The sequence below is a fragment of the Carettochelys insculpta genome, chromosome 11, assembly GCF_033958435.1.
Source record: "Carettochelys insculpta isolate YL-2023 chromosome 11, ASM3395843v1, whole genome shotgun sequence".
In the NCBI taxonomy this organism is placed as follows: Eukaryota; Metazoa; Chordata; order Testudines; family Carettochelyidae; genus Carettochelys; species Carettochelys insculpta.
The window spans coordinates 39,140,251-39,166,041 of record NC_134147.1 but is presented as its reverse complement, the minus strand read 5'-3'; the positions used below and the strand labels follow the sequence as shown (position 1 = coordinate 39,166,041).

The following is a 25,791-nucleotide window of genomic DNA, read 5'->3' as shown; positions in this document are numbered from 1 at the left end:
TTATTAAGCGTATTAAGAAGATGCCCAATTACTATATTATCCATAGAGAGCAAGTCACACTCCTGCTTCATGATTTGCACAGTCTGCTATTTTATCTGTTTGTTGGCTTTGAATTCTAAAGTAGTAAAATTGTTTAGTAAGAGCTATTTGAGCTATTATTATTTATGTATTAATCTCACAGCTGCAACATTCTGAGATGCTCAAGCTTCTAGGCATTAGATGGAAACAAGAGATGTTTCGGTGGCAAGGTGCTGTCTGGAATTCTGGAACTGACTTCCTCCTTTGCTCTGAAGGAAAGCTAATCTGTGTTTCAGGAAGCTGGAGAAGTCTATTTCAATGGGTTGGGAGTTCCTTTTATGACCATTCTAACCAAGTTTTGATTTTATGTGGAATTAGTATTCTGCATCTTGAACACTGCTACAGACATTTTTATAAATATGGATAAATACAACATAGTCACTGTTCAGTTTTATTCCAAGAACGGATATGAATCACCACATTTTACTGCCCTACTAGCATTCTTAAAGCGTCAAGTAAAAAAATCACATGCTCTGATTAGCTGTCAGGTGCAGAATAGTAAGAATATGTCTGGGTCCTTCCAACAGATCTAAGAAACCCAATGCAACTTTGTGCTCTTATATATTATGTTAGCCATTGATTATATCAGTTAAAGATTTTTGCCATTAGATTTTCCAGGGAAAATTTTCTACATGAATCCAAATTTGGCACAATCTCTGGTCCAGTGTACAGAACATATAAAAAAATTAGTCTCACATATAAAATAGCACAAATTAAATGAACTTGCTACTATCTGTTCTCTTGCAAGACTTGTTTTCTAAAGGAATCCAAAGAATGATGTGTAACATCATTTGTGATCACAGTATAAATGCAGTGCAACAGTACTTTGGAATGATCCATGAAATACAGAAGAAATTGATGACTGACTAGAAATGATCCTTGAGCAAATCTCATGCTATATCAAAAAGAAATCCCTTTTAAAGGAAATTAAGAAGTCAAGGAACGCAAGGAACCTAAGTTATATTTCCTTCATTAAGACTAGAAATGTTATGTCAGTGTTCAAGTGGTGGTGGTGTGAGAGTGTGTTATTTAGCACACTGTCTTTTTTCAGTTAACTAATGTAGAAAATATTAAGTACAGTTCCACAGAATTAGAGTATTTTTCATAGTTATGTGGTGTAAACAAATTTCTCTTTTATGCATAAACCCCTTCTATTTAACATAACCATGTCACATTCCTCCAACAATTGCAGTAAATCCAGGAAGTGTGTGTTTACACTGGAGCATTGCTCACAGTTTCATACAATCCACACCCTCCTGGTTACAGACAATCTTCTCTGTAAGACATGCAGTCCTCCTTCTTGGCTCAAGAGTTTATCTAAACAAACCATAAAATATTACAAATATAATGAACACCAAAGACTCCAGCACATACACACTATTTCATAAGGCATCTGACTGCAAATGGGCAAAATGCATATGCTTCTTTTTGAAAAATCTTTACTGTCCCTCTCTGCTTCAAAAGCACTACATACTTCGAATTTAGTTCCTATAAAACCATCTTTGTGAACTAAACATATCTTTGGAATGAAACCAATTTATGTCCAACTTCCCAGAAATGTAAGCTGGTCGTATCTTGTGAAAGTTGATCTCCCTCTGTTGCCATGCTTTAGTGAGAAATGACAATGCAGCAAGAAAGATGGCAATTCATCCTTATTCTCCATCAGTACAAAATGATTTAGTATCTCTCCCTTATTTCATATATACACAGAAGTAGTTAAGTTAATAAACTTCCCCCTATAAAATCTATTGACTTTTTCAGTAAATTATCTGGCTCATTTATACTAACTTATCTATAAGCCCACATGTGCAATGTTTAAATACATTTGAAAAAACTCCACTAATTTCTGAAATAACTTGACAAGAAAACATTTGCATTTTGCTACATTAGGGTGGGTGCTAATGTGATAGCAGCAGCTGTCATGCCAGGCTGTCCACACTTAAAAGTAACGGCAAATGGGGGGGGAAGTCATTTTCAAATTTCAACTAGCTTCCAATTGAGAAGCTTCAGTAAGAGCTCATTCTAAAATCTATCACACAACTATGTACAAATGGAAAGTCCACCCTACTGAGGCCAATATAAAAGAATATAAACAATCCCAAAATGGAAGACAGAAAAGATGGCTGCCAAAGAGGGAATCTAAGGGCATGTCCATATGGCCTGTCGCACCAAGTCTCAGAGCCATGGTTAACAGGCACAAGCTACAGCACTAACAGCTGTAAAGATGTCAAAGTACAAATTCGGGCCCCGCCTCCCCTTAGGATTCAGAGCCTGAGCTGCGATGCCTACACGTCTATTGTTAGCTTGGTAACCCAAGTCCCATAAACCTGAGTCTATGGACCCGGACTCAGACACAGGTTGCTGCAGTGTGCCACAAATCACTGATGTAGCCTAAAGGACAAACAGCCACACACTTGAAAAGATAAAAGATTTGTTCAATACCTTGGAGACATGCAGGCTTAGGATACCCAAAGGAGAATAAGGGGTCAGTCTGACCCACCAAGAATAAGTAACAATTAGGGCAATGATCTCAGGACAGGTGGTTGGGAGGTGGGTAGATGGATGTATTTACCTGGGCTGCCTTTGGCAGCGAGGGTGACACTACTGTGGCAGTAGTTCCTTCCAGCGGGCCAGAGAAGTGGGAGAGAGGGATCCGGTGCTGTGTGCTTGTCAGGTGGCGGCTGGGGCTCTGTGGGCTGACCCTGGCCTTCAGCTGCCCCCTACTTCCCCAGCCTGCGTGGGAGACAGCACTCCGGGGGCCCCCAGGCCTGAAGCTTCTCCAGGGGTCTTTGCTTGGGGTATTCGCCAGCCCATCCTGCAGCAGGGAGTTGGGCAGTGCTCTGTGGGCTGACACTGGCCTCCAGATGCCCCACCATTGGCCATGCACTGGTCTGGGGGTGCAGCACTTTGGGGGTTACCCCCAGGCTCCAGCAGCCCCCTCCATCCTGCAGCCTGTTTGGTGGGGCACTCCAGGGGCTGGCCACATTCCAAGGGCTGCTCTCCATCTCCTTGTGACCTACTGGCTGTCAGGGAGCCCAAGCTCTGGGGATTGCCTCTCGCTCCTGCAGTTCTTCCTCCTCCTCCCCGTGGCCCATAGGCTGTTTAAGCAGAGATGAAGATCTGGGAGCTACTCCCAGACACCAGTGGCCCCCATTCCGCCTGCAGGCTGTGAGCATGGGGGGGAGGGAAGCGTCTTGGAGCTGCCCCCGGCCTCCAGCAGGCTCCCCTTCCCCTGCAGTCTGCAGGCTGTCTTGTGGGGCAGGGCTCTGGTGTGCTGCCCCCATCCAACTGCTCCTCCCCTCCAACAGCCTGAAGGCTGTCTGGAGAGGGGCCAGGCTCCAGGGGCTGTCCCTCTCCAGCAGCGCCTGCCTGGCCTGCAGGCTGTCTGAGGGCTGCGCCTCTCCAGCAGCTCCCTCTGTGGCCTGTAGGCTCTTTCAACTGCGGGGGCAGGCTCTGGGTTTAGGGCAGGGGAGCTACTTACTGGGTCTTGACTTCCCTCTTGGTGTTGCAGCTGCCCCCAGTGGCCATGCTCAGTATTATGTCCCTCCTGTCTGTGCCCCTCCCTTTTGCCTCCCTCTTCCTTCTGCCTCTTCCCATGTTCTGGGAAATACTGGGATTTCAGGCATTTCCCATTTTCTGCACACAACCAATCCATGACTTGGGTTCAAGTTAGAGTAAGGGGCAGCTACATACCAAATTTTATGGTCATAGCTCTAAAATATATACACAGATGACAAATGTCTGGGTTGTGAATAAAGAGTTACATTCCTAGCTTCACTATAAACCATTTCAGCCCTGTTATATTGAAGAAAATAGTAAGTCTTCAGCTAACCTAACAGGCTTCTGCACGTACGGTCTCTTGAGGGAGCAAACAACTACTGAGTGCCCCTTGAGAGGGACAGGACATTGCAGAGACACAGAGACACTGGGAAACTCAGGCAGTTGGGTTAACAGTGTTAAGGTTAGAAAGACCGGAAACAGGAAACAGTCCAAACCTGATGTTCCTAACTATCCCAGGGAAAAAGTGAAAAATGGCAAATATAAACTAACTTTTTAAAACATTTGCCATTAACAACAACGAACTGGATTCTGCATCTGAAATTAGCATTTCAGCAGGCGTAAGTGTGTGTGCAATGAGTACTGCATCTTATACTGAGTATAAGAAAAGCAACGTAAACCAAGTGAAATGGTGATCAAACTCCGTAACCCACAAATGTAAAAGAGCATGAAGGATACACATTTGAAGAGGTGTATGTTAAGACTTCATTTTATAAGGTATATTGAACTGGACATAATATATAAGGAGAAAACTTTTATTCACTAGAGGTTGGCAAAGAAGATTTTCAACAATTCCCCAAGGTGTATGTGATGAGATGTTCATTAGTTTATCTGATACCAAGTGCCAGATGTTCTTAATAAAATTTCTCCTTTGGGAAAATACTTTTCTTCTAGTTGTCCAGTAAAGATGTTTCCATTTATCAAAGACTGTAAATTACAAATTAGCTACGCCTGAAACTGCTCATTAACATACAAAACTACCTATCTAGTTATTCTCTTTCTTCCTGCTTTTTAAAAATTTCTGCACCTTTCAAGTTTAACAAAACAACAAATGCATAACTACATTTTCTGCCACATTAAGTCTGTGCCAGGCATGCTTCTACATTACCAATGTGTTTTGTATAACAATATTTTCATAATATTTAAAGCTAATCTCATGCAAAGTAGCCTCACCTATCACCTACCGTGTGCTAAATACATAAATTCTTAAACTAGATTTAAAACATTTTATACATTAATCTGTGCTGAAATGATGTCTCTTATTATTACAATTTAAGATTTTCCCACGCTCAAAATGTAAGATAGGATAAAATTAAAGGTTATCTCGGGAAACTCAGAACAAGACAAATACCACAAGAGATTACCAGGCACCTATTATAGAGTAACTTAATATCCTTTCCTCAACAGTAACACATAGCAGATCAAATAATGATGCAAGACTGCACTTTTTTTTTTTCTTGGAGCAGAGTAAATTGGAATGGTTGTACATTGTCAGGAACATATATGAATGTATTTTAAATTGCTTCTTAATATCAGAGTCATGATAGTTTAACACCCTTTAAAAGGAATTATCAAATGGTCAGTGTATCACTCCAAATTATAGTGTTACCAATAAACCATTCACTATCATTTAATTGGTGTAAGAAAAAAAAAATGGAAGGAGACTGATATTTTACTAGGTTGACCAGGTAAGGAGCAAAACTTTTAACACAGATGTTTCAAGAAATTACAGAGAAGATACGAAATTTAAAAAAAAAAGTATTTTGCAGAGAATGGAGATACAGGCCCATTTCAAACATCTTCAATCTGGAAAAGTGATTATTTTATGTTTCTATTACCTTAATAGATATTCAAAATAAGTCATGGTCAGGCTAGCTCAAATATCCACTCAGTCGCTACTCAAAGGCTGTGGCAACACTTGGCCAAAACTTCAAAATGGCCATGCTAATGGCCAAATCGGAAGATACTAATGAGGCGCTGAAAGAATATTCAGCGCCTCATTAGCATGCTGCCAGCCATGGCACTTCGAAAGTGCTGCGTTTCACTCTTGCGCGCGGCTCAGCTACACGGGGTCCTTTTGAAAAGGACCCCACAGACTTTGAAACCCCCGATTCCTATCGGCTGAAGTCTGCAGGGTCCTTTCAAACAGGACCCCCATGTAGCCGAGATGCACGCGAGTGCAATGCAACACTTTCGAAAGTGCCGTGGCTGGCAGCATGCTAATGAGGTCCTGAATATTACTTTCAATGCTTCATTAGTATCCTCCGATTTGGCCATTAGCATGGCCCTTTTGAAGTTTTGGCAATGTGTGGCCACAGCCAAAGTAAAAAAAGACACTAAAGTAGATGAAGGTGGATAATTACATAAAAATAATTTTTCACTTTTCAGTTTAAACTTTCACTGATTTTAGTAAGTGAACGTCTTCCTCTTTCTTTACACAACATACAAACTAAATGTACATGAGAGCTGAATACATGTACTCCACAAGCATTGCTTTCAAACACTGTAGGAGCCCCTGCATCTTATGAGCATAAGATCAGATATCTTTTGGTTTTTTTACACAACCGTGTCCCTCAGGGCTGCAAATGTACCCTGCGACTCTTTATGGCTCCTGTGCTAGAGCTGAGTGGCAACAACCCTCTTTCAGTTCCCTTGCAACTGAAAGCCTGTGGGAGATGTGGATTCCAAAAATCAGGGATGGAAGACAGATTAGAAGAGCCACACTGCCAATATTTCTTCAAGTATGTATCAGTGTGGACTCTCAACAAGTGACTGGCAAGAATTACTCCAGGAAGAAGGAATGAGGAGTTTCAGCTGTACCAAACCACAACTGTACTACTGCTCTCCTAAACTTGCTCTTGACCCAGCCCCTAAGTGCACAGTGTTTGACAAAAATCAGGGCTTCATGTTCTCACCTCAGATATCAGATATTAGCAAATGTCTGAAGGATACAAACATTATTCTGGAGTGTCTTGATAGCCAGGTGGGACAGATTCACCAGCCAGCTATTAACACAAGGAAGCACGTTGCTGTAGTTAATTCTGGCATTATCTGAGATGAGATACTCCTGACCTTTCAAACTCCCAGCTATTGCCACTACTAGAGAGAGTGAGTGCCAATGGTTTTGACCTATCAATACAATAAAGCAAAATCCTGGATTCCGTTAGTGTGCAATTTATTTTCACAGTGCCAAATATAATTTGTGGATGGATTGGTTCAGATGATGTTCGAGACCACTCTGAGGATGAATTTTGGGTGAGGCCTTAACACTGTCTTGTCCACAATAAATAAGAAACATTCAAGAATTTCTCTTCATACGGTTTGGAAAGGAATACGTCTGAAACTTAGAAGGGGTAGCAGGACAGATCCCTGTCATATCTTCCTGAAGTTTCCACTGACACAATAGGAACTGTGTTCTCAAATCTCTTTCAGACAACAACTTATTTTGGCTGCTGCTATTACATAATGTAAACACCAGACAGTTCTTTACTGAGTCATTTAGATTTACACAGGATTCATAAAATAGCATGAGTTAAATTCAGCTAACTGAGTGGTTTTGATCATGCTTGTGATATCAAAATGACACTTTTCACCCAATATTGAGCCATCTGGGAAAGAGATGGTCCCTTAGGAATGTCCCAATCACTGCATAACTTTTCCCAGTTGTGTCACTTAGACTTGTCAGGCTTCTGAGTAATTTCTGTGAGTTGTTTCCTACAAAGCTCATATTTTATTTCAGGAACATTATTTGCAAAAATTTCCTATTATTCTAACAATATAATCTGCACAATATTCTTCATTGTAATTGTATTCTGTAACGTGGCCAAATGTGGCAATGACCTCCTTAAATGAGGAGACAACAGTGAGAGCAAATGGAATAACCCTTGGATACTTTTTTGTATTCAAGTCTTTCACACTTTTGTTCGACATCTTTGATCCACTATGTTTCCAATTTACATGAAGTGTGTATTAACCGTACCTTATGGCAATGGCTGGATGGAGATAATGAAAGAATGCCCCTGAGCTGTTGCAATGCACACTACACAGATTCCCTTCTATTTCCTGTGTAAAAATTCAGATTACAAGGAACTAGAGCCTAGAAACACACAGTAATATTTATACCTATGGATCCTAAGCTTGACAAATTAACAATTATCATTTATTATGGCAAATCCTATGTCCCTAAGTCATCTAGCAGACAATATGACAATCAGAGAAACATGTATAAAGCTAAGAGACAACTCTAAAACCACTATATACAAAAACAATAGTCTCATACAGATACCCATTACTAGTACAGTCACAAGTTCATTCTCTAATGCTGAAACACATCTGGCAGGTCATAAAACAAGGAAAAGAAAGAAGCCCCAAGGACACATAAAATATATGTGAAATAAGCACCTGTGAAACAATATAACCTACAAAAGTCTAAAGATGGATTTGTAAATTATATAGAGATATTGATTGATTTTAAGACAGTTTTATGTAAATGATTCTGAATGATGAGACTTACAGTGCAGTGTCTGAATCATATTTACGAGAGGATACAAAAATCAGTCACTGCTGTGTTTTCAGAAAAGGAAATGGCCGGTACCAGAAAAAAATCACTTATAAAAATCTGCAAAAAGGAGATACACTAGTACAGGGGTCAGCAACCTGTCCAAGGCAGAGTGACAAAACTTGACCTTTTGACCTTTAGGTATGGTCCAGTGATACATTTTAAAGTCCCTAACAGTCCTACTTACAACAGTTTCATTAATAAATTAAGATCCAGAAGTTTACCGTTTAGGTGGTGCTCGGTAGCATTAGCTGGTCTTTTGTTAATCCACAGGTGGCCTGGCTTTGAGCAAGATCCTGGCTGCATGAGGGAGGAGGGGTGAGGTTTAGCTCCCACCTCGCTTGCTGTTGAAAATCAGCTCACGTGCCACTCTTGGCACACGTGCTGGGAGTTGCTGACCCCTGTACTAGTAACACATGGGGCAACCCCACCTTCCAGCTAATATAAATGTCCAAACATAAAAGGTGAGTCTACACTAGGACCTAATTTGGAAGTTAACTTCTAAGTTAGGAGCTACATCGAAGTAGCCAGCAGAGACCCTACACATGTAAGGGAGCCCAACTTCAAAATCCTTAGTCTAGTCCCAGGAATGGTGCAGTGCCCTACTTTGAAGTTTACCTTTGAAGCAGGGAGTGTGGAGATGCTCAACTTCGAAGTCTGTTACTTCGAAGTAAGCAACTTCGAAGTTATTTTTGTACTGTAGACATGGCCAAAGAGTTTTCATTTGAATGTAGATTTTGTGACTGTCAACTGTTAAGAGGCTCTTAAAATGGATCTAAACCATCACATATCACTGATGTGTCCAATCTAATCTTTGAGAACAGCTGACAAAGAACTAAAACAATAGTTTGTTCTGAGAATACAAGGTTGCATAATGACAAATGGCACAAAACTCTGCAGGAGGGATGCCAAATATCTCTCGTCCAAACAGACACTCAGCAATTCCAAACCACCCATTATAATCAACTTTCAAACAAATAACGATGAAGGATGGTATTAATATGACAGGACTGGAAATGCCTAGCTAGAACCGTGACTTTTCATCTTGAAGACAGTTTTCTGCCAAGTAATGTGGAACAGAAGCAATAAAAATTAAACAAAATGTATACATCTTACCGAATGACGTCTGATTAACATGTTCCTGATCACTTCTTCCCTGGGAAGCCACCTTTTTCGCATAAGCATCAACCCACCAGGACTTGTACTTCAAAACATGCTGAATGACTTCATCTTCAAAAAAGTCAGCCCTGCAGAAAAGAGTTGCATGTTTTTTTTTCAATGGATAGTGCACATACACCAATCCCTGACTCTAGAGGCATTTGTCCTACACTATGAACTCAATAACATTATTAAAAAATCAGCTCAATACCAGAAAATAATTAACCAAAGATTAGATGAAAACCTGAACAACACACCAACCCTTTTACCGCCCTCAAAGCATGGGGAAGTAGATGTGCAATTCAGCAAGAACTGAAGGTTAGCAAATTTGATCTGTTTTGGACCAGTTAGGAGAAAATAGTTTCCAAAACTGACAGCCCTTAGCACTGCCAGAAAACTCCATTTCACATCCAGGGGGTTCCAGCTCAGTGTATTCCTGCTGACTGCAGAAATAGCTGTGTTACACAGGGAAAGGTGGCCACACAAGCAAGCAGAGCTCAGCTCATTCAGGGCTCTATAGGTGAGCATCTTAGAAATCTTTTCTTCCTGCTAACTAGTGAGGCAAAGGCTCAGGCCTGGATTTCTCTGTAGGTTGTTTGTTGTCTTTGGACCTTTTTATAGTGACATCATAGCCCTGCCCCCTCCAAACGCAGGCCATCACCTTGGGTACCTACCTACCACGCTTAGCCTACTGCCCTTCTCCATGCCTAGACAGGTTTTTAAGCCCTGCCCTTAAGAGCCTTTTGTCCATTTTCTCCTTCCATCATTATCTAACAGACAAAGGATGTACTATCACATGATCTTCTGGGGAATTTTCAAAATTTCAAGCTTCTGCTATCATCCTATCTTGTCTTACTGGCCATACAACAATGGAATAAGAAAACTGAGAGGTACACTAATGAGAATTTTTTTCTGCATTTTAACCAGAAAATGCAGGAAATATTTCTTGATATCCAAGTGTCATAATGAGTACTGCTCAAATTTACCAAATAAAAAATACAGTGTCTTATACTTACAGTAATAAATAGCAGGGTATATTTTAATGTATTACAGTTTTTTCTCATTTGAGGCCATAGCCCAGCCTATTTTTTTTTGATGCAGACAGTATTTCCTGTTTATATCTACTGCTTTATGTATTCCCCCACCACACACACACACACACACACATACACACACACACACACTTCCCATCCACAGTCATTTTGTTCTTCTATCAGGACCTCTCAGTGATGTACAGCACAAGAGATGTCTACTACAAAAATCCACGCTTTAGCAGCTGCCCACAGAATAAGAAGGAAGAGGGACAAGTCTTTGACAGAACATTATAAAAGAATTATTTCCCAAAATACTATGTCACCTCTTTCTTTATTCTGCAAGGGTGATGCACACATCTCTGTTATTTCCACAGTAGGTATCCTCCTTTATAGTACATGAGGACAATTACAACTCCAGGGGCTTGTCTACACTCACCCGCAGCTGTCAAGGGGGTATGCGTGTAGCCGCGGGCACTTCGAAGTTGCTGCGGGGGCAAAATTAGCCTAATGAAGTGCTACATATTCACCGCAGCACTTCATCAGTAATCTCCCATCACCCTGATTACCATGCCCCCTTCAAAGCTCAGGGCACGTGTAGACCCAGCCCAAGTGAGAAATACTGAAACTCCCTTTTCCCAGAAAATGCAACTAACCAAAAAGGACACTGCAAAGAACAGAGAACTTAAGGAGATCATAAAAAGAGAGTCTGATATGATAGGAAGTGGAGAGGTTCAAATCACTTTTGTTTTGATTCTTTAAAAAAGAAAAGAAAAAGAAACAAATAGCACATGAAAGACAGACTTATATACTAAACAGCAATGAAGTAGGTCTAAGATTGTATTATATGGCCAAATAATGTGACTTCACCGGGTGGGATTTAATACATATTATTAAGGATAGTTTACATGATTTTCAAAAATGCATTAACTATTTGAAAATCCAGTGTCTAGCAATCTGATAGACACATGTCTTATGCAGACCAAAATACATCTGCAGCATCATTTTGGGACACACAAATGCTTAAAAAAGTGCCACTAGAATCTTTGTTTAATAACTGTATTTTTAAAACAAGTATCAAAATATGTATATGTAAATGTAAACTCTATTAATAGGTTTGAGCCTGCAGCCTATGAACCCAAAATGTCTACTGATTTCAAAGAATTTAGCCTCAATGTACAGGCTGCAAGATTGTAGGGTGAAATTTACCATTCCTGTAACTGACACTAGATTACGACCTAAAACTATTTCAATTGCAGTAAGAACTACTTTCCAGAGCTTTGATTGTTTGAGGAAAGAGACTCTTTCTATTCTTTCTGAAGTACTTCTTTGAAAAGAGTTCTGTGGTTTGGACATATACTCTTTGTACTGAAACAGGCAGATTGGATTTAAGTGGGGCTGACAACTTCTGTGACAAAGTTTATTTTTGGTTTCTATAATTCCTTCTTACTGAAGACTGTCATTTTGCTCCAAGCAGAAAAGAGAAGTCTGTGGTCTAAACCTGGCAAAGAAACCTCCTAAAAGGAAGTCATTTATTTGCTATTTTTCAAAATATGTAATCTATCCATAAGTTTTTGTGCTTTTCTTGATTATGAGATGGCCAGGATATTTACTTGATTCATTCTGGCTGCTCAGCCACACAAAAACCCCTCAGACTGCAATTGTTCTCGTGCAAAAGAGTTTGTCTTCCTCCCATTGGCTTACCTGACCTCCTTCTGCAGAGATATACCCTTTCCCTGCACTCATTCATGACAGCAACAAATAGAAGGTGGCTTGAGCAAAAATGACATGATTACTGGCATGACATGAAAACTGGCAGTATTTTAAGGAAGCCCTATTGAAGGCGCAGAAAGAAACCATCCTGATGCGCAAGAAGTGAAGTAAATATGGTAGGAGACCAGACTGGCTTACTGGGGAAATCCTTGGAAAACTTAGGCACAAAAAGGGAGCTTACAAAAAGTGGAAACTTGGACAGATGTCTCAGGAGGGATATAAATGTATAGCTCAAGAATGTAGGGCAGTTATCAGGAAGGTGAAAGCGCAACTGGAATTGCGACTCGCAAGGAATGTGAAGGATAATAAGAAAAGTTTCTACAGGCATGTTAGCAAGAAGGTGATCAGAGAGGTTGCGGGGATGAGGCTGGTAACCTAGTGACAGATGATGTAGGGAAAGCTGAAGTACTTAATGCTTTCTTTGCCTCTGTCTTCACGGACAAGGACAGCTCACAGACTAACACGATAAGTGATGCACTGTGGGATGAAGGTGGACAGCCTTTGGTGATGAAAGAACAAGTTAGAAGCTATCTAAAAAACCTAAACGTACATAAATCCATGGGCCCGGACCTAATTCATCCAAGGTTCTGAGGGAGTTGGCATATGTCACTGACGAACCTTTGGCCATTATCTTTGAAAAGTTGTGGCGATCAGGAGAGAGCCCAGATGATTGGAAAAAGGCAAATGTAGGGCCCATCTTTAAAAAAGGGAAGAAGGATGATCCAGGGAACTATAGGCCGGTCAGTTGTACATCAATACCTGGAAAAAACATGGAGAGGCTCCTCAGGGAAGTCATTTTGAGGCACTTGGAGGAAGGGAAAGTGATCAGGAATAGTCAGCACGGATTCATGAAGGGCAAGTCATGCCTGACCAATCTGATTAGTTTCTACGATGAGATAACTTGCTCTGTGGATAGGGGAAAATCAATGGATGTGATTTATCTTGATTTTAGCAAAGCTTTTGATATGGTCTCCCACAATATTCTTGTCAGCAAGTTAAAGGAATGTGGACTGGATAAATGGACAGTAAGGTGGATAGAAAGCTGGCGAGAAGGTCGGGCCCAGCAGGTAGTGATCAACGGCTCGATGTCAGGATGGCAGTTGGTTTCTAGTGGAGTGCCCCAAGGTTCGATTCTGGGTCCTGTTCTGTTCAACATATTTATCAATGACCTGGATTAGGGGTTGGATTGCACCCTCAGCAAGTTTGCGGATGGCACTAAGCTAGGGGGGAGAGAGAAATACGCTGGAGGGTAGGGATAGGGTCCAGAATGACTTAGACAAATTGGAAGACTTGGCTGCAAGAAATCTGATGAGGTTCAATAAGGACAAGTGCACAGTCCTGCACTTGGGCTGGAAGAATCCCAAGCATTGTTACAGGTTGGGATCCGACTGGCTGAGTAGTAGTTCTGCAGAAAAGGACCTGGATGAGAAGTTGTACATGAGTCAACAGTGTGCCAGTGTAGCCAAGAAGGCTAATGGCATAATAGGTTGCATCAAGAGGAGCGTTGCCAGTAGATTCAGAGAAGTGATTATTCCTCTTTATTTGGCTTTGTTGAGGCAGCATCTGGAGTACTGTGTCCAGTTCTGGGCCCCCCAAGTATAGGAAGGATGTGGATACACTGGAGAGGGTCCAGCGGAGGGCGACCAAAATAATTAGGGGGCTGGAGCATATGACTTATGAAGAAAGGTTGAGGGAATTGGGACTGTTCAGTCTGCAGAAGAGAAGACTGAGGGGGAATTTGGTAACAGCCTTCAACTTACTGAAGGGAGGTTGCAAAGAGGCTGGAGAGAGGCCGTTCACAGTGGTCACAGATGGCAGAACATGGAACAATGGTCTCAAGTTGTGGTTGTGAAGGTCCAGTTGAACATTAGGAAAAACTTTTTCATTAGGAGGGTGGCGAAGCATTGGAATGGTCTATCCAGGGAAGTAGTGGAGTCTCCATCCCTGGAGGTGTCTAAGTCTCGCCTCGACAAAGCCCTGGCTGGGCTGATCTGATGGGTGTGGTCCTGCTTAGGGCAGGGGTCTGGACATGATGGTTTTTTTCGGTCTCTTCCAGCTCTATTATTCTATGATTCTATGATTACAGAACTCAGAGAACCACAAGAATCCATCTATGGGAAGACTGCCATTGTTACTAAAGAAAACAAAGATACCATGTCTACAACTTAAAGTGCTGGAAAGGAATGGTTACCCTGATGTTTGAGGGGTCAGCTATGAAATAATATTCTGCAGTTCACAGCAGCACCAGCTCTGTTTTAGTACAGACTGGCCTTTGAGTTTAATTGAGCACAAAGTAAGCCTGAAGTGGATGAGTAATAGCTTGTGTCAAAGTCACATGTATGAATACACTCTAAATCTAGATAGATGAGACATAAAGGGTCAGGCAAATGAAAAGTAAAGTAATATTTTCAAAAGGAATGTTAATATCCATCGTCTGTTAAATAGCAACATACATTTACTTTAGCTGATGTATATTTACTTGATCAGGAGGAATAAAACAGTACTCACAGATAATGATCAGGATCAAACTTGGCAGCCTCACTCTCCAGTCGTTTCTGTCTGCGTCCATCTGCAGATGTTAAGTCTGGATCCTTCAGATCAATAACCTCACCGAGTTCATCCTGAAAATGCAATAAGAATAAAGGGGAGTTCAGAAGCAGTGCTGAACAACCTTACACTAGGGCGAGCTATTAGGATGATAAGAGGCCCTAACAACTATCCCTGAATGGAAAGCTATGCACTACAGCTTGTAAGTGCATAATTTGAGTTTATGTGTAATAGTTTAATTACATTTATTTGTTTTTAAGACATTTGCCTAAAGTGGAAATGGTAAACAAGATAACATAAAAGCTCTGTCCTGGACCCTATAATTCCCCTATGTTTTACAGTTCTACTTCTTTTTGAATCTTAGTGTATCTGCTGTTGATTCTATGCCGATTATATAAAAAAATGGCCAAATGCCTTAGGTGTTTCAAACACTATAAATTCTGCTTGGGCTCTTCTCCTGATTACAAAGAAATATATATATTCTTTTTCATTAGTGCCTCAAACCTGCAGGAACAGTTCTCAAACTGTGGGTGCATACCCTAAAGTTGGCCCCAACTGCATTTTAGCAGGGTCCCCAGGGCTCGCGTAAACTTGCTTAGGCCCGAGGTCAAAGCTTAAGCCTCAGCCCCACTACCCAAGGCCAAAATCTGAGGGCATCAAACCTAGTGGTGGGGCTTAGTTTAGAGGCTCCCTTATCTGGTGCTGAAGCCTTTGGGCTTCCTTCGCTCTCCTCTCCCCCATCCTATGGGACCTGAGCTTTGATCCCTCTTCTGGGGTCATGCAGTAATTCATATTGTCAGAGGGGGAGTTGCAGTGCAATCAAGTTAGAGAATCCCTGCAATAAAAATACAGACAAAAAGAAGAAATTATTGTTCTTGCAATTCTAGGGCCTGTCTAGGGCCTACAACATGTTGCATATTCCCAGCTTCCCCTGAATTCTACACTCAACACCAGAGATCATGGGACTGTTTATGTACTTCAACATTATTAATTTGAAAGTGGCAATCATTAGTTAATTTTGAATTTCACTGTAATAATGATAACTAATGGGACATTAATATGGGTACAGTATGACCTTCTGCACAAATTCCATGGCAAAAGACCAATTAATTTATGTGCTATTAGACCAGGCCAGGGATAAAAAAATCCAGCACCATGAAGACTGCTCTTTTGAACAAAGGGCCCCCAGAGCATCTACAGATTTTTTTTTGAAAGACTCTTTCAGAAAAAGGCACTTTTCCTCATTTGGGAGAGGAAGATGGCCTCCGGAACAAGCACCGTGTTCTTCCGAAAGGAATTCAAAGAAGTGCATTTTGTGTGTGCACACTCTACTTGTTCTTTTGGAAGAGGGTTTGATTTTCTGAAAGGATTTGCCAGTTTAGACGCAGCCATTATTAATCCCAAAGACTAAACAGAAGAGAAGGAAAGAATCCCAGAGGGCGTTGGTGTCTAGTGGCTGCTGGAAGGAGCCATTACCCCATCAGAAGTAGTAGTGGCTCGAGAAGAGAAGGAAAAGTTAAGGAAGCATTAGAAGATAGAAAAGCTGAGGCAAGAATGAAGGGATTCCCTTGCCTCTTCCAGTAAAGAGAGAGAGCCAAGCTCCAGTCCATCATAAGAAATCTTCCCCAAGCCACAAGATTTTGGAAGGTGCCTTGGGAAGGGGGACAGCCCTGTAAAATTTCTGAGGCCCAGGGCACATTGTAAAATTGACCTATGTGCCTTAAAGTTGACTTTATGCTGTGCTGTAGACATAACCTAATTTGCTTATGAAAATGTCATGAGGAATCAATGTCAAAAGCCTTACTAAAAATCAAGACATACAATATCTACTGTTTCCTGCTATCATCTAAGCCAGTAACCCTGTCAAAGGAGGGAATTAGGATGATTTGGCATGATTTACTGTGGACAGACACAGGTTACTAAATTTAACATGTAAAACGTTATTGCACTGGCTATATGTCCAGTCACAATCAGAATGCTAGATCATACCAAACACTGTAAATTTTACAGAAAAATCACACACCTGCAGCCGTCGGAAAACTCCCGATTTCAAATTTCCAAACCCATAATAACACTGTAAACGAAAAGCGCTTTCTGCAGTTTCATCATAAGGGGTCTGTTCAATTTCCCAGTCAAATTCTTCCTCTTCCTCCTCCTCCTCAGCTTGCTCAGCAGAGGTTCCTAGTAAAGTTTTGTGTAATAAAAGAAAATGATCTTCAAGTTACATGTTGATTAAAGTATTAGCTGATGAAAATATTACTACTTTATGAATCAGGCTTTTTCTGTTTTACTAATTTTTTAAACCATTAGAAAAACTTTTCTAGTAGCCAACAGCTCCGAAGGAATGGTTACGGGTCACTGTCATTGGCACCTCATCAGTTATGCTTGCTTCTATCACCCTGATGAGAGATACTGTATTGTGCTCTACCCTTGAACATGCCTTAAGACCATTCAAAATGCTCAAACACTGAGCAATGCTTCATACAGACAGATCCTCACTTAATATTCCATGCATGATTAAAGCCCTGTATTCCTACCTGAGAAAATGGAGGCTCAGAGATAAACCAGATGCGTACCAAGACAGAAACAACTGCCTCACTGAAGTCAACAGCAAACCTCGCATTGACTTCAACAAGACCAAGATTTCATCTGCAACATCCCAACTCCGTATATTAAATATCACCACATGTGAAGAAAGAGGTGTTGCTCATTATATGGGAAAACAGGCAATCACACAATTAACCACATTTATCCAAGCCTTCTTCTGTATGTAGCAATATCCTTAAGTCATTTGAAGGAATTGAACCTGGGACTGCTAATCTTATGAGCTCGTATTAATTGAGATATCTTAGCATAAAAGCAGCAGCAGAATCTCAAACCTTCATTCATCATTCAAAGACTACAGGGGAACAAAGGATGAATAAGTGTTAGATATTTTGAAAGACTGCAAATATAAGTATTACAAAACACTCCCTTAAACAATGTAAATATGTAAGGCACTTCACACAAGGGAGTTTTCTTGCTTACAAATTCAGATTACAAACACAAAGAAAAAAAATCAACCACACAAGTTCAGCTTTTAAAACATATTGTATTTACCTATCTCTTCCACTAATGGTTTAGCTGATCTTGATTTCTTCTGTGCTAACAGAGCTGTCAGCATGTCTAAGCCATCAAAATACTGACCGGGAGTCTCTTTAGGCAGCTGAACTGTAAAAACACCTTGAAAGAGAAGTTAGAATTTGGGCTAGACGTATAACAATTTAAGAGAGAAAAAATGTGTAAAAAAATGTACAACCATTTCTCCTTATTGAACCTAAATGTTATTTGGGTGCCATAGGACTTCTTGTTGTTTTTGAAGATACAGATTAACACGGCTACCTCTCTGATACATTGACTATTCTGATTCTTACGCTGTTTCAGGTATATAAACATGCCTTTGGAGGCAGCAGATTGTATCTTAGTGTAAGACAATGTCTTGGTTACAAAACAATCTTGTGGGGCTTTGTTTTAGTAATTGAATAAATTGTTGAACCAGATAATTTACAATTTTAAACCCCAACTGTGCAGTCACTTTCACACAGGCAGTTCTTGTATTTACATCTGCACAAAGTCCCACAGCAATCAATGGACAATGCACAGAACCCAACACAGATCTGATTACCAAATCCAGACATTACATTTGTAAATCTTCAGCAACCTGTGTATATATTATTTACCATAAGGCCTGAAAATGTGTGTCTACTTCACTGTTTTGACATCACCATATGAAAGATAAGGCAAATATAGCAAATACGAACATTTTATAGCATTTCTACGATTGCTGCTTCAACACAATTAGAATTTTTTTTGGAACTCCACAAGAACTTTATTAGTCCTGTGTCCACAGCAATAAATTACTTATGATGGGATGTAGGATGCAGAAATACTGATGTATTTCCATTGGGTTCTTTTATAAGTCTAGCCAGAAATCTGTCTTTGAGAACTGCTCTCTTACTAGTTACTGAAACTTATTCATTCTTATATTTCTTGATGGCTGACTGGGCTAGCGATCTTGGTTCAGGGACATATTTTTATGTCACTTTTGAAGAAACCAATACCCAGGCCTCCCTTTAATAGAAACATCATCATCTATACCCATGAAGAATTCAGCCTTCAATACAGAAAGCTATGTTATGAAAGCCCCTCTCACTCCTGTCTGGTCATACTGCACTGCAATTTTTACTTAATATTGGGTGGAGGGAGGGGCACACAGGAGTCACCAGGGCTCAGGTGTTCAGTTCCACAGCTCCCGGCTTCATTTGCAGGAGAGAGGGGGAACAGCAGGGGTCAGGGCTTTAGCCTAGTGGGTTTCTAGTGGCATTCTGGGACTGGGGGTCCAACTGGGGGGGGTGGCAGAAAGGAATGGTGCACTGGGGAGCAGGTCTTCAGCCTGTGGGGTCAGGCACACCAGGAATTGGGGCTTCATACCTCAATTCCTGTCCCCAGTCCTGTGGGCTCACCAACTTGGGCATTCAACTCTGCAGCTCTCAGCTTCAATGGGGGCCAGAGGAGTGCCAGGGATATGGGATTCAGCATGACAGCCTGAAAGGGCTGGCTGACTCTACCCCCAACTCCCATTGAGAAATGCTGCTTTAGGGTGCACATGTGGAGGGGTGATAGACCCTCACACACACCCTAACCCTCCATCACACACTGGCTGCCTTCCTCAGGCTGCTTTTGTGTGTGTGTATCTGCCTCTGAGCTCCACCTGACATCACCACCTGCTGGCCACAGCCTGCCGGGCATTCTCCTGTCAGCCCACAAACAGGAGACTGCTGCACTGACCACAACTGCCCAGCAGGGGGAGCGTTGAAGCTGAAAATACAGGACAATTGGCTTTAAAAAAAAAGGTTGAGAGAGTTGCCTTAAATATGGGACTGTGACACCAAAATGAGAGGGATGGTCACCCAAAGTAGTGGGTACGGCTTCAGAACTAGTTAGGCACCATGAGTCCAGCTCTTCATGCCAGAGATAAACAGAAGATGACGATGTCATTACCTTTCTCCTTTTCAGCTAACATAACGCATTTGTGTTTAAATGATAAGGGGAAATACAGATTTTAAAACACCTAAAACAAGGAAGATTTCCAGTTAAATATGCTTTGCTGCAAGTAAATTAGAAGTTCTGTTTAATTACAACGCAGCAAAAGGTACACTGGTAGCATTCATGTGCTATGTTTTTAATAACAAAAAAGATGAACATTGTTAACTCATACCTTTTTCCACATTATAAGATGCCTTTTCTCTCCCATCTTCCACAACTCTTCCAGGAAGAGTTAATCTACAGACAAAGACGACAAATCTTATCAAATGCCAGATTTATCATCCAGACTTACAATTCAGTCACTAAAACTCTATGGCCTGTTCCTTAAGCAGTGTAGAGGATTTAACTACATGATTTTCATTGGATGCTAATGGAAATCATGTAGCTAAAACCTCGTGTGCTACTTTGAACATTTACTCCCCTCCCCCATACAATAATGAATGAGATCAGTGTTTGAGAGAGAGACTGTGATGTTCCTGTTACCCCATTAGAGAGAAGACAGCCTTGGCGCTATGTGGAATAAGTAAAGGATTTTACCATTTTATAGAATGAAGAGAGTTGATCAAGAATGACAAGGCAGCCTAAAATAACAGAAGGATCTTTCTACTGATATACCATTGTCCACACACCTTCTCAACCCCACTTATGGTTTATAACCATGCTCAAAAAGATAAGAACTGGTGCTCTGATGCTTGAAGTTTCCATAACAAGAGAGAAGAAAGATTTTTAAAATTAAAATATACAAGAATGGGCCAACGGTTAAATGTTTTCAGCTTGGAAGATTTCTTAATATTAAAATTGCTTGATGGACCTTCTATACCATTCATGATAGTATTGCTTATTTCCCATGAAAAAGTCATGTCAGGAAAGTGTTTAATATAGCTTAGCTTCTTTAGATGTGATTTAGCAGCTGGAAACAAGAAGAAAACCAGTACTACATCATCAGCCAGCTCTCTGCTCCCCATAGTACAGGAACTGCACCAGCAGACTATTTCATAAGACACAGAAAAGTTCGTTCTTTTTTCAGTGTTTTTATTATATGGATTTTAAAATCTTGAGTTTCATAAATGACTTGCCTGAGAAAGTAAGGCTTAGCATAAAATTTAAAATCTTCCCCTTCAAAATAGACATCAAACTCAGAAACTCTGGCATAAGGTATATTGATTATTATAGTAAGAAAATCTGGATCCTGGCTCAGTTCAAATGCTGGAGTTATCATGATGAATGCAGCTTGACAGACAACCCCTGATAAGTCCTATTGAAAAAAATGGAGAAAGAAAAAAAAGATTACCTTCATAAAAGAAGTAGTTTAAATCTATTGTGACACTGCAGTAACAAGGCATCACCATTATATTTTATCAGAAGTACAAAACACTATGCTGTATCAGTAATTCATTTTATCTTACTATTTCCTATTAAATCTCTTTTTTATGGTGCGGTAGTTATGGGACCTCAGTTAACACCACACAGACAAGTGTCCATTTTTAATTCTTCTCCAAACTTACATAAGAACAGCCATGCTGGCTCAGATGAAAGGTCCGTATAGCCCAGCATTCTGTTAATGTCAGGGAGCCCAGAGGGAATGAACAGAACAAGGAATCATCAATTGATCCACCCCGTCACACATTCCAGGCTTCTGACAAACTGAAGTTAGGGACACCACTCCTGCCCTTCCTGACTAATAGCCATAGACAGACCTATCCTCCATGAATTTCTAGCTCCTTTTGAACCCTGTTATAGTCTTGGACTTCACAACACCCTCTGGCAAGGAAGTGTACAAGCTGACTGGGCATTACATAAAGAAGTACTTCCTTTTGTTTTAAATCTGCTCACTACTAATTTCATTTGACCCCCTAGTTTTTGTGTTAACAGAAGGAGTAAATAACTCTTCTTTATTCACTTTCTCCCACCAGTCACAATTTTATGGACTTCTACTATATCTCCCTTTAGCTGTCTCTTTTCCAAGCTGAAAAGTCCCAGGCTCATGTGGCAGCCATTCCATACCCCTGATCATTTTGTTGCCTTTTCTGAACTTTTTCCAGTGCCACTATATCCTTTCTGAGATGAGGCAACTACATTTGCACACAGTATTCAAGATGTGGGTATACCAATGGATTTATATGGAGGCAATAAGATATTATTCTCAATCCCTTTCCTAATGCTTTCCAACATCCTGTTCACATTTGGCTGCTGCTGGATACTGAGTGCATGTTTTCTGAGAACTCTTCACAGTAACTCCAAAATCTCTCTTGACTGGTACCATCTTATTTAGTCCTCATCATTTTATACATATAGTTGGAATTATGTTTTCCTAGATGCATTACTTTGCATTTACCAACATTGAATTTCATCTGCCACTTTGTTGCCCCATCACCTAGTTTTATAACAGAGGTAGCCCTATTAGTCTGTATCTTAACAAAACAAAAAAGCAGTCACGCAGCACTTCAAAGATTAACAAAATAATTTATTAGGTGATGAGCTTTTGTGGGGCAGACCCACTTCTTCAGATCTGGAGATAGTGCTGCACTGGAAATTGTGCTGAAAGGCTAGTACAGCACTATCTCCAGATCTAAAGAAGTGGGTCTGTCCCACAAAAGCTCATCACCTAGTAAATTATTTTGTTACTTTTTAAAGCGCTACTTGATTGCTTTTTTGTCCTCTTCAGAGAGTGGCAGCATTAAGACAACACCAGAAGAATGTGCCACAGACTCTGCATATGCATGAACAAATACATGACTAATGACTATGCATCTGCATGAGAGGGAAGCTGCTATACATCTAGGGCAGTGCTTTTCAACCAGTGTGATGTGACACACTGGTGAGCCATAAGAACTGTCCAAGTGTGCCTGAAATTTCATCAGTTTCCCCTCAGTGCAAGGGGGGTGGGGGAGAAATTGACAACCCAGTGCCAGCTGGGGCTCAAGCAGCAAGGCTGCCTGAGTCCTAGCTGATGGGGTTCATCAATTTCCCCTCCTACTGGCTGGAGCAGGGTTGGTCAATTCGCTCCCCCACCCCCAATAGTGGGTTTTTGCAGAGCCATTGTGAGGGGAAATGCCAACCCCGCAGGACCCTGTTCATGTTTTTCCCCCCTCTCCTCATTTAAGGCTAGGTCAGTGACTGTGGAGGCTGGGCTGTTCTTTTTGTAAACTGATTTTTCTAATCTGAAACAGATTTTTTTAAAGTACCTCAGAAGCAGGACGCTTAATAAAACAAGCAGTGGACGATTGAGATGCTATACGAGTACTCAAGGATGATAAGGTCCTTGCAGAGAAACTAAATTAATTCTTTGCATAGGTTTCCACAGCTGAGAATGTGAAGAATATTTCCAAATGTGAGATACTCTTTCCAGGCGTCAAATCTGAGGAACTGTCTCAGATTGAGCAGTCATTAGAGGAAGTTTTGGAACAAATTGATAAACTACAGGTGGCGTTTAAAACAACTCAAATGTGAAATTGCAGAACTATTATTGTTGTTGGCAATCTATCCTTTAAGTCAGCTCCTGTACCAAATGACTGGAGGATAGCTAAAGTAAATCTACTTAAAAGAATTATGCAGGATCTTTTGCAGGGGGATAAGGCAAAACACCACATTTATTGGTAATAAATATATCAATCACTATTTTATCATATGCATATGCACTCACACAAACAAACTTTGTCTTGTTGTTGTTACCAACTAGCTGCTCCCCCTAACTTCACTGATCAGGTGAGGTCGGTGGGGTGGGTTGGAGGTGGGCTACTGCTGATCTGGATCAGTGCTCTGATATTGACAAGACCAGACCTGAGGTCCTCCTGCAATAAATGCTAAATCAGTGGTTTGCAGCCTTTTCAGTAACATGGCATACTTCAGTGAGACAAATAGTTCCACAGCAAACCCACTTTTTTCAGCAGAAGTAATTGCTCATAAACATCACGTTCACTTACATTTATTGTTATAGTCTTATTAGAGAGGTTTGTAGAGCAGTAGTGCATACAACAAGCAAAATAAGGATCAAATGCATTTATGTTTCAAATCTACCATAGAATACACCATCTTAGACAGCGAGTACAGACACATTTCCAAAATCTGCTCAATGCTATGCCAAATTTCAGTAGTTATTTCGATTACTAGTGGGTCAGGGAGTCAGCTCCAGAAAGCAGGCTCCCCTCCCAGCCAGCCCGCTGGAGCTGGGATGCAGCATTTAAACTATGTCCAGGCTTCCACCCTCCCTCTCTCCCCTTTGCCACATCAGGGAGTGACGACGGGCTCCACCTCAACTCATAGGGGCCAGGAAGACATGGCTTGAGAGGAGGTACAGCAGTGTGAGAGCATCTGGGCAGGACGGAGCATAGGATGGGGGCACAGGCGCCCGTCAGACGCACGTGGGAGGCGGTCGGTGGGAAGAAGCAGATGTGCACGTGGCTCTGTGCGCGGCAGGGAAGCGCCGTCCGCTGCAGCGCCTATTGGCTGTCATTAGGCCAATGGGAACAATGGGGAGGGGATACCCACATGGAGCACCTCCCTGTAGCACAGATCCATTTCCCCCTGCCAGGCACAGGCCACTGGCCGGGTGCAGCCCCGGACTGACTGCATCGGGGAGCTGCCACTAGCGATCCAGCCCCGGCAGCCCGGTCCGCCTCTGCGTGCGGGGCGGGGGAGTGAGGGTCAGTCGGTCCGTCTGTCTGTGCTGGGGCGGGGGGAGCAGTAATCAGGGTCGGTCTGTCTCGGGGGGTGGGGCAGAGAGGATCGGTCAGTTCGTTTGTCTGTGCGCGGGGAGGGGGAATGGGGGTCGGTCCGTCTGTCGGGGGGGTGAGGGTCGGTCCGTCTATCTGTCTGTGGGAGCGGGGGGGCGACACTGAAGTCTACCCGCGGCCCAGCAGTAACAGCGACGACGGACGCGCGCACCCGACCCCGGCCCTCCGCGAGCCGCTACTTACTGCGGCGGCGCCTCCTCGCTGGCGCGCGTGACCCGGACACACATGGCGCTGGGAGAGGCGCGGGGGAACACAGCCAGGGACCGCGGGAAGGGGCGGGACAAGTGGCGACTCCACACACACACCCCTTCCCCGGAGGGACTCGAGCAGCCCCGCCCTGCTCTCGCCTCCCAGCCTCCTCCGCTGCTCGGCGCCGCCCGCGCGCGGAATACAGCTGCGGTGGCCGCCGCTCGCCCACGTGGGCTTTGCTGGGGCTTCCCGCCTTATCTGTCTCTGCTGCGGGGAAAGCCGCCCCCACCTCCCTTTACGTACAGCCCGGACACCTGGGTTCTCTTCGTGCCCCGGCCTCGGCGACCCCGCTCTGCTTGTTGGTCCTGGCCATGCTTCCCCCCGACTCAGGTCGCACAGGTGGGGTGACTGGGTTCAGGCGGGTATGTAAGTCCTTGCAAAGGGTCGCGCCCCAGCATGGCGTCGGGATGAGGCCAGAGCTCGGCCAGCTTCAGGGGTCGTTCCTTAAGGGGAGAAATGCCAGGGGAAGCCGTGCACGTATATGCTGGGACACACCTTCATGGTGTGGAGCTGCCTGTGATGTGCTTTCGGCAGCTGGCAGGGAAGAAAAGTATCATCATGATATCTCATGGAGCTGGAAGGGACCTTGAAAGGTCATGGAGTCCAGTCTCCCTGCACTCACAACAGGAGGTATCCTGGGGGTGGTTTAAATCCAATAGGTTGCTTTCCTGGTCATTTAAGGAAAAAGGTTAGTGGAAAATTTCTGTTTGTTCTCAGGTTTTGTAAACTTTTATTGTGAAAAAATAATCCAGCTTTACACATCATTTGATGCCTGAGGTGACTCTTTTCTGTCCCCTTTGTAAACCTTAGCAAAGTAAATGTATGGTATCCTCTCAGCTTCCTGCAGCTAAATGCCTCCCGAACAAAGATGCTGCTTTTGGGCAAGAGGGAGATCTTCAAACTGAACTCTGTGTCATCTCTTTCCTTTTATATTGTCATCCCTTTTGTTTCTGTTGTCAGTAGCTTTGGTATTATTCTTAACAATTCACTTCCTTTCTCTTGACTTCACAGTTATGTTTGT

General features: G+C 42.2%; 1 protein-coding gene across 2 annotated transcripts in view; it reads right to left on the bottom strand.

Moving 5' to 3' along the window:
- SHQ1 (SHQ1, H/ACA ribonucleoprotein assembly factor) overlaps nucleotides 1–24,779 on the bottom strand; it is a 98,043-nt gene extending 73,264 nt beyond the window's left edge. Inside the window, exons 1-8 of one of the 2 annotated variants that reach the window (XM_075005241.1) lie at nucleotides 24,705–24,719; nucleotides 23,432–23,579; nucleotides 20,865–21,043; nucleotides 19,961–20,025; nucleotides 17,803–17,925; nucleotides 16,727–16,884; nucleotides 14,665–14,777; nucleotides 9,311–9,441 (exon numbers count right to left, since the gene is read on the bottom strand). In XM_075005241.1, the coding sequence (XP_074861342.1) occupies nucleotides 9,311–9,441; nucleotides 14,665–14,777; nucleotides 16,727–16,884; nucleotides 17,803–17,925; nucleotides 19,961–20,025; nucleotides 20,865–21,007 (733 nt within the window). In that variant the 5' untranslated portion in view covers nucleotides 21,008–21,043; nucleotides 23,432–23,579; nucleotides 24,705–24,719. Of the gene's footprint in view, nucleotides 1–9,310; nucleotides 9,442–14,664; nucleotides 14,778–16,726; nucleotides 16,885–17,802; nucleotides 17,926–19,960; nucleotides 20,026–20,864; nucleotides 21,044–23,431; nucleotides 23,580–24,704 lie in introns of both variants that reach the window. The other variant, XM_075005240.1, reaches the window with a different exon arrangement.
- Between the last annotated feature and the right edge of the window lie 1,012 nt (nucleotides 24,780–25,791).